This window comes from Athene noctua, chromosome 2 (genome assembly GCF_965140245.1).
Source record: "Athene noctua chromosome 2, bAthNoc1.hap1.1, whole genome shotgun sequence".
In the NCBI taxonomy this organism is placed as follows: Eukaryota; Metazoa; Chordata; class Aves; order Strigiformes; family Strigidae; genus Athene; species Athene noctua.
Window position 1 is genome coordinate 140,717,994 of NC_134038.1, and position 8,853 is coordinate 140,726,846.

The 8,853-nt window shown below is 50.8% G+C and overlaps 1 protein-coding gene across 1 annotated transcript in view; it reads right to left on the minus strand.

The window, feature by feature from the left end:
• The window catches only part of JAZF1 (JAZF zinc finger 1), a 200,496-nt gene extending 192,340 nt beyond the window's left edge, over window positions 1-8,156 (minus strand). Inside the window, exon 1 of the mRNA XM_074898083.1 lies at window positions 7,913-8,156. Within this exon, the coding sequence (XP_074754184.1) occupies window positions 7,913-8,027 (115 nt within the window). The 5' untranslated portion in view covers window positions 8,028-8,156. The remainder of the gene's footprint in view (window positions 1-7,912) is intronic.
• Between the last annotated feature and the right edge of the window lie 697 nt (window positions 8,157-8,853).

Consider the following 8,853-nt stretch of genomic DNA (forward strand, 5'->3'; position numbering starts at 1 on the left):
AAAACCAATGACTCTTCTTTTGTTAAACATAGCTGATTATCAAATCAATTCTCCAATTGTTACCATTTCAAATTAACACCAAAATCTTTGTCTCTGCCTTTCTCAAAGTGTATATAGCTGCTATTTTGTTTATCATCCGAATTTTGAATTACTGGTGCTTACTAGAGACAAATAAAATTCTCAGTGAAACAGCTTATTCAGGAAAAATAATTATAAATAAAGGGGAAAAAAAGCGCATTGAGGAGCAACATAAAGAGTACAGTAGAAGCAGCTGGCTTCCAGTGCTTATTTCTTTTTCATTAAAGTATTCTGCAGTTTAATAGCAAATATTTCTGATTACTTGTCTGTATTTGCATTATATTATATAAGAGGAAGAAATGGCAGGGAAGATTGTCTCCAGACTGAACAGGTATGTATCACTTCCTCCTCAAATTATTTATTATACCATTTCTGGTCTTTTTACATTCCCCAAGAAATGATGAAGTGAAAAAAAAAAAGATAATTTGACTGGCAGCCACCTGATTATTTTACAATTCTCAGAAGGACTGCAGGTTAGCTACAAAAACATCCTTTCACGCCCTAGAGAGTAGGCATGATAATCGCTGTAAATCTCCCCCCAAAGGTAAGTACGCACAAATGAAGTGTAACACTACTGCTACAAGCTACCTGATGAGTCTTCAGTTTTTCATTTTCTGACTCGTATTTGTGTAGATCTGTTGGCGTGCAAGAGGAGCAATTCCTGCCAATGGTAGGGACACAGCCCTGCAATGGGCCTCACCCAAAGCCACTCAAGCCGGCAGAGGAAGAGGGAAAAGATCCCTACTAACTTTATGTGAGGCCTTCAGTCTTAAAGAGGAAAAATCAGTTTGCAGCATGTTCACAGATGTTTGTTTTCAGCCCTTTCTCCCTAGAAAACACACCACTCAGGCTTTATGCCATTAAAACACTTTATGTCTTAGCCTCGATGTACTTGACAACCTCAGAACAAGAACAATTTTCATGTCACAGAAGTATCAAAAATCATGTTTTACTTGAAGTTTAATGGCAATTCCAGTTACCTCCATAAGATCAATATATCCTAGAATTTGTTAAAAATGTTGCATTTACATTTTATCACAATTTAAATTCAAACCCAAAAAGCAAAGGAAACCAGTCTTGGAACTGGAGAATAATTCAAAAACCTGCTCTGCTCAAGATTACAAGCTGGGGAAAAAAAAAAAAAAAGTGCTGCTTGGAACTGTTAGTCAAAAAAGACTATCTGATAGAAAACCCTTCCTGAAATAGAAGAGCCTTCCTCACCACACCAATTTGCAAAGCAAATAACCAACATCCTTGGAATATATATCCTTCCACATCACTGTGAAATGTATTTTCAATAAATAACAAAAATTACAGCTGTAGAAGCACTGGGCAGAGGATGAACTTCAGATAAATATAGCCATAAATGTAGGAAGTTGCTTTCCATGAACAATTATTAGTACTACTGCTGAGGTAAATACACGTAATTGTTCATTTATTTTGCAAGGCTACACACGTTCAGGCGCATTACTGGCAGCTAAGCATGGGTCTGTCCTCTGATTTCCAGACACTCAACAGAGCATCCCATATACCTAGCTGCCACATCACTCAGTGCCTTGGGTTAAGATCCACCACCTCTTCAAAACAGCCAGTCTCACCTCCAAATATTAAATTACACATTGAGCAAATGCTGAAACAGTTACATGATGGTAACCACTTCAACGATGTCCATGCTCTTCTGAAGAGCTCTGCTTTAATCAAACAAAATCTTTCATACAGACAAGTTTGCTAGGCCTTCTAGAAATGCTGGTGTGTAGCCCCTCACCCTCATCTTTAGCAGCATAAAAGGGTTGCATCTTTTTATGCTTGTTTTACACAACATACTGTGGGCTCCGATATAGAAGCTGTCATACTGCACTTTATCCAACATGCTGGTGGAAGTTTGGGCAACACATGAGAGGGAGCAAAGCACACATTTTAGTAATACCAAATGCCTTTTTCTGCATGTGCTCACAGTCAGCTTGTAATTCAACACCTTTTACTATCAAAGTGAGGACACAGCACAACTGTTATTAGCATTTCTGAGAAAATACTAAAAGGGCCTACTTTAAGCAAGATGCGACATTCAGCCAATGGATTATTAAACCACTCGAGCTCTTTGCTGTGGAATCTGGCACCCTGACTGCCTTAATACTAAATAAGAATTGAAGTCACTGAAGGTAGCAGATGTCAAAGTGAATCAGACATAGAATTTCAGAAGCCTCTTTCCCCCTCCATATGACCTGAACTTTCCAGATGGGTGGTATTTTATATGTAAGATTTTGCTCTGTCTTCTGCAACTCTTTACTGAAGTTTTATTTTTCTTGCTAATCTTATCACTTAAGAAAGCAGCTGCCTCTGCTCCCACAGCAAGTACTGTTCTGTTGCAGGACCCATCCTGATATTTGAGAATCAGTCAACTTTGATGAGAAGCATCACAGCTCCCAGTTCTGACAGCAATACCACACAAATACCTCACTGGAAGCTAGCCAACACCAGGACTTCTTACAAAGCTATGATGAAATGTTCATCGACAGATTATCTTAATTTGTATAATTACTGAATAAGCAGATGATCTTTTTAAAAAAAAAAAAAAATCCTTAAAATTCTTCTAGCAGTTTCAGTGCAATTAAACTCTACTTCCACTAAGGTAATACCGTCTTCAGATTTATCTTTTGTATCTCTTCTTATCCACTCTTACAGCTCTTTGGGCCCACTGCTGTATGTTCAGACACTCACTTCACTCACATCCATTTCCTCAATGCGCAATGAGTCTCAAAGAAACAGGACTGCTCACATCAGCCATACAGCTACACAAGTGCATGCAGCATGTCAGTACACATCACGAACCAAGTGAACACAGAGTGGTTCATACAATCAACCTCATCTGCACACATGATTAAAAATAGCCTTTGACTATAAATACAAAGCAAAAATTAAAATAAATTGGTGTTGTCAAAATCTGATTAAGAGATTCAGTTTAGATATTGGCTCTTCAGCATCAGAGTAAACTTTGTAATAGCAACTAGCTTTAACAAGCTACTTGATCCCCACTCTAAAGGATGCAGTTCAGCTGTGGGTAGATTGAGAAAGAATCAAACCAAGGGGGGACACACACAACACAGAAAGTCCCCCAAAAGAAACAGAAACCAAAGTGTGTGACTATCTGGACTTCTATGAACAGCTGAAGATGCCCCAGAAGATTACTTATACCAAGTTAAGACTTAAATGTAATTTCAGAAACACTCTGTGAACGTTTCTAACATCACAGCTGAAGACACTACCCGGAGTGCAGAAACGCAGTAAAATTTGCCATGTTGCCACAACTGAATACTCAGCAGTTCATGGTTGGGGTTTGTTTGGTTGGTTGGTTTTTGTCCTTCTCTTGACGGTAGTCCGGGGAATTGACCGGATTGAGTCCATTCCATTCTACAGTGTAAATCTGGCAAAGAGCAGTAAATTGGGCCTTTTGCTCCCAGACTAGAGACATCAGAAAAGTCAACCAAACTACCTGCAAGGGATCAGGGCAACCAAAGCCAAGAGGCAGGGAGATGGCCTAGCAGGGCAGACTAAAACTTCCCCCTTCTTGGCACACGTGCAGAGCAGGTAACAACAGCACTTTGTGTTGCTCAGACAGCATACTGGTAGAAGCAGCTCACAGAGTATTTACTTATCAGCAGTTTTAAACCAATGTCTATTTTCAGCTGTGATCCACAGAAAACATGAATACACTATTTGATAATATTGCTACAGACTTAAAGAGTTCCTCCTGCAGAATGTGGTCTCACAGAATCATTCAGGTTGGAAAAGACCCTTGGGATCATCAAGTCCAACCATCAGCCATACTCTGTAAGGTCTTCCCCTACACCATATCCCCCAGCATCTCATCTAAACGACCTTTACATACATCCAGGGATGGTGACTCCACCACACCCCAGGCAGCCTATTCCACTGTCTGACCACTCTTTCTGCAAAAAGTTTTTTCCTAATGTCCAGTCTAAACCTCCCCTGTTGCAGTTTAAAGCCATTCCCTCTTGTTCTATCACTGATTACCTGTGAGAAGAGACCAGCACCAACCTCTCTACAATGTCCTTTCAGGCAGCTGTAGAGAGCGATGAGGTGTCCCCTCAGCCTTCTCTTCTTCAAACTAAAGTCCCAGCTCCCTCAATCGCTCCTCATAGGATTTATTCTCAGGCCCTTCACCGGCTCTGTTGCCCCCTCTGCAGTCGCTCCAGCACCTTGATATCTCTCTCATATTGAGGTGCCCAAAACTGGACACAATACTCCAGGTGTGGCCTCACCAGTGCAGAGTACAGGGGGGCTATCACCTCCCTACTTCTGCTGGTCACACTATTTCTAATACAAGAAATGTATGTGCCACTGGCTTTCTTAGCAGAGGACACCAGTAGGGCCTCAAGGAAAAACCCAGAGCAGTGGTCCCAGTTAGCCTAATTCTTCATAAGTCTTCAACGCATAAATGTAAAACCCAGAAAGCAATTGATATGCTGATGGGCACACAGCACCACCTCAGAGCTGAATATTTCATCCAATGGGCACAACTCTCCCAGGTTATCTGCACTGATACTTCTAGTAACTGGCAATTTATCAGGCGGCCACTAAGACGTCGGAGAAAAAAACCAAACCACTGTACACTAAATTATTTCATTATCATATGATTATTCATGAGTGTTACGAGTAAGGAAAGCAACTACAGAATCCCTCAGAAACCAAATATATTCTGTACCCAGAATGCCACAACAGTGTTTCCTTATACTAAGTTGAGCTCTATTTGCAAGGTTGGCCAAAAAAGACCCCTTGATAAGTATTTGTTCCCAGTTTTTCAGAGACACAGTACAGCTCTGAAAAATGACCAAATTCTTACCAGCACTCCACCAATGATGTGATTATTATCGCGTCCTGTGAAATGCAGCAGAGCAGCAGCACCACAGCACCGCAGCAGCCAGATCACCAAGGCCCATGCCGTACGCCCCTTCCCACGGAGAGCTGTCTGCAGCATCAAGTTTGTTATCTGCACTGTAACACCGTCTGCCCAGCAATCACCCACTTCAGTTTAAACTAATAATGGAATATAACTCAATCAAGTTTTCTTTAGTCCTGCAGCACACAGAGAATGTCCAAAGCAATGTATTTTTTATATGGCATGTTACTCTTTGATTTATGTGCCAAAAACTACAGTCAACTTTTAAAGCAACAAATTTCAGTGCACATTTCTAGATCTGTGTGACAGCAAAAATTGGACGCTGTTTGCATCAGATTTACTGAGAAAGCAATTCCAACACAAGCTCCTATTCAGATGTTTACTCCTTTATTTCCCAGCTGCCTTCAGAAAGGTTAATCACCTTTTGGCTGAGCGCTTATCTGGTGAGTTTTCACAGATTCTCATCCTTCAGGCTGCGCCAGGAGCTCCTCACATGCACCAAACTGTAAAGCTGAGCTTTGGGAGTGAGATCTGGGATCCATGACAGTGAGATGCACTGTCACCGGTGCAGCTCCCTACTGATTTTTCCAAGTGTTTGATATAGATGAGTAACACAACATACCCACATCTTGTATTCACAAGCAGATCAAGTTTAACCTGCGGTCACGCCGAGGTGAAACATTAAAGATGAAGCACGAGTAACCTTACATCATTCTCCACCAGTCTGTACTCAATCAGCTGCATCTGTGACATCGTACGTGCAAAGTTTCAGTTGTGTCCTGCAAGTCTTGACAAATGACACGGTCTATTAAATGTATGTGGGTGTTCAATCTGTAATACTTTAACTCTGAGATAAGAAAAAAAGTAATGAATACTGGCTACAGAATTAAATATACAATTATTAAGAAATTATAGTATTTCAGCATAAAGTTCTCTGCATAAAAGTCTCAGAACTGCTGACTGGGGATTAAACAGCAACGCACAGATCAGATGGGCTGGACTGTATCTTTTCTGACACCCTGTGTGCTGTGGCACCTCCGGGCCGATAATCCACTTGAGGGACACACAAGATGACTTAAGAACTTTCATTTTGGGAACCTGTTTCCCCTCAGCTTTTCTGGTGTAACGCGATGCACGGTGTAGGAAAAGTAAAGAATGAGAGATTCAAAAAAAACCCCCAACCCAACAATATCACAACCGTATGCTCGCACCACGTCGAGTCATAAATTACAGAGTTTTGCGGTATGTGGTTTTGTTACCTCATACTAGGCATCGTGATAATTACGAGAACCACACCTTTCATCTCGCTGACCTGTAACATTACATTAATGTAACGTTACACTCGCAATTCAAGCTTCAGTGATTATTTTCAGGTATTCAGGCCTGCCTATTAAAACTTAATAAACTGAAATGCACGCTATCTTCGTCGGTTTGCAGGAGCATGGTGTTTCCTCATACTTCTCATGAAACGCAGGAGTCTCCAAGTCCAGGGGTACTTAAAACTTCTGTATTTTTTCCCCGGTTTTAAAGCTCGGCCTGCCCCAAAGAATCAGCTCCATCTTGGGCAGTTTCAGCGCTGTTATTTTACTAGCAGAGAGAGAAAGTCGAGACGTTTCAGAGGGGAAGCAGCCCAGAAGCCGGCGCAGCACACCTGCCGAGGCCGGAGAGCCAAGGTGCGTGGCGGCGGCCGCCCCACGCCCGGCTGGGGACGAGATGCTCCGCTCGGAGCCGGGGCGGGAGGGCCGGGACGCCCGAGGCCCGGCCGGGCGCGGGCAGGCCGGTCCCGCCAGAGGCGGGGGGAGAGGGAAAAGTTGGCGCCCGCGGCCGGGCGGGAGCCGCGCCGCCCCCTCCTCCCCTGGGCGCCGCCCGCGCTGCCGAGGGGCGGCCCCGGCGGCCCCTGCGCACGCTCCCGCCCATGAGGCGCCCTCGCCGGGAAGGCACTGACGAGTCATCGCCCCGCAGGCCCGGCGGGGTCCCCGCCCCCGCGGCCCTGGCGGGACGGGCGGCCGGGGGGAGCGGGGGGGGGGATCCTACAGGTGATGAGCCGGCGCGGCGCTGCCCCGCCCGCCCCGCCGCGGCCTGGCCTGGGCTCCGCGGCTAACGGCGGGGGGTCCCGGCGCGGCCGCCTTCGCCTCCCGCCCCGCCGGCCCCGGGGGCCGCACCGGCGGCGCGGGCCGCCGGCTCCGCCGTTTGCCGCCGCCAGGCCCTCCCTCCACGCCCACCGCGCCGCCGGCCCCGGCCTCCCTCACGCCGTCCCTCAGCCGAGAGGCGCCTCCAGCGCTGCGGCGGCCGGGGCGGCCGGAGCGTGACCCGTCCTCCCCACCACACCTAGCAACAGTGCTGACAGGACGCAGTGGCGGCGGCGGCGGGAGGAGGAGGAGGAGGAGGAGGAGGAGGAGGAGGAGGAAGCGGAATGGCTGCCGCGGCGGCGGCTCCCTCCCTCCCTCCCCGGAGCCCTGACAGCCAGAGCCGGGGCGGAAGCAGCAGGCGGCGTGCTGTGCCCGTCCTCCTCCCTCCTCCTCCGGGCTTCGGCGCTCCCTCCTGCCAATGCAAACTAACTCCCCCTCGCCAGGGCCGGCGAGCTGCACGCCTCCCCCACACCCACCCATGCCGCTGCCGCGCCGCACGCCGCCTCCCCCAGGAGCCCTCCACGTCGCCCGCAGGACCGCTCCGGCCACTCCTCGCCCGCCGACCTGCCTCCACCGGCGGCCGCCACCGCGCCCCGGCTCCCGCTGCACCTTGTGCCCCCCCCGCACCCACCCACCCACTCACTCACCCACCCACCCACTCGCGCCACCGCCGCACACGCGGCCCCCACGCCCCCCCCACCCGGTGCCCGCCGGCGCGGGGCGCCCCCGCCGCCCTGCCCTGCCCTGCCCTGCCGCGGCCCCTGCCCCGGCCCCGGCGGGCACTCACCGATGTGGTTGTCCTCGATGTGCTCGATGAGCTCCGCCAGGGTTGGGAAGTGGAGCCCGCAGCCCCCGAACCTGCAGGCGTTGGAGAAGAAGGAGGCGGCGGCGATGCCTGTCATGGTGTTACATCGAGATCCCCCGGCGGTGCCTGCTCTGCCAGGGCCGGCGGCGGCAGGGCGGGGAGAGGCGGGGGCAGGGGGGAACGGGACGGAGAGAGAGATGGGGAGCGAGAGAGAGAGAGGGGGTGGGGGCGGGGAGGAGGAGGAGGTGGCGGCCGCAGCGGCGGCGGCGGCGGCGGCAGCGTCGGGAGCGGCGGAGGGGAGGGCCGGGCTGGGTGGGGGGAGATGAGGCAGCCGCAGCTGGGAGGAGGGACCAGCCGCGCGGCTCTGTAACAGCTGTGCTGCCCCGGCGGCGGCCGCCCGGCGGCAGCGGGAGGAGCGGGGCACCCGGGCCGCCCGCCGCCGGCGGACACCCGCGCCTGCCGGCCGCGGGGGCGGCGGAAGCTGCCGTCCGGCACCGAGCGGGGGTGGGGAGGGCGGGAGGGCGCGCCCCGCCGACAACTTTCCCCCTCAGCCTCTCGCAGGCGGCGGCGGGGCCGGGCCGGGGGCTGCCGTAGCGGCCGGCGGGAGCTGCTCCTGGGGGTAGGTGCCGGGGCCGGGAAGGTGGTGCCCGCCCTGGGGGGGGGGCGGCTCTCCCGGCCGCTGGGAGCTGGCTCCGGACGCCGCCGTCACCCCCACCGTACCGGGGGGAAACGACCAGCCCTCGCCGCGGTCGCTAAACGGAGGGGTGGCTCGCTCCTTCCCCGAGGGGACCCGAGGCTGCCAGGCGCAGCCCTCACCTGCCCGGCGAGGAGCCGGAGGCCCGGGGCACCTGCGCGCCCTGCGGCCGGCCAGGCCTCGTGGGCAGCGGGGTCTCTCCGCCGCCGGCTGGGCTCCGGTTACCCGC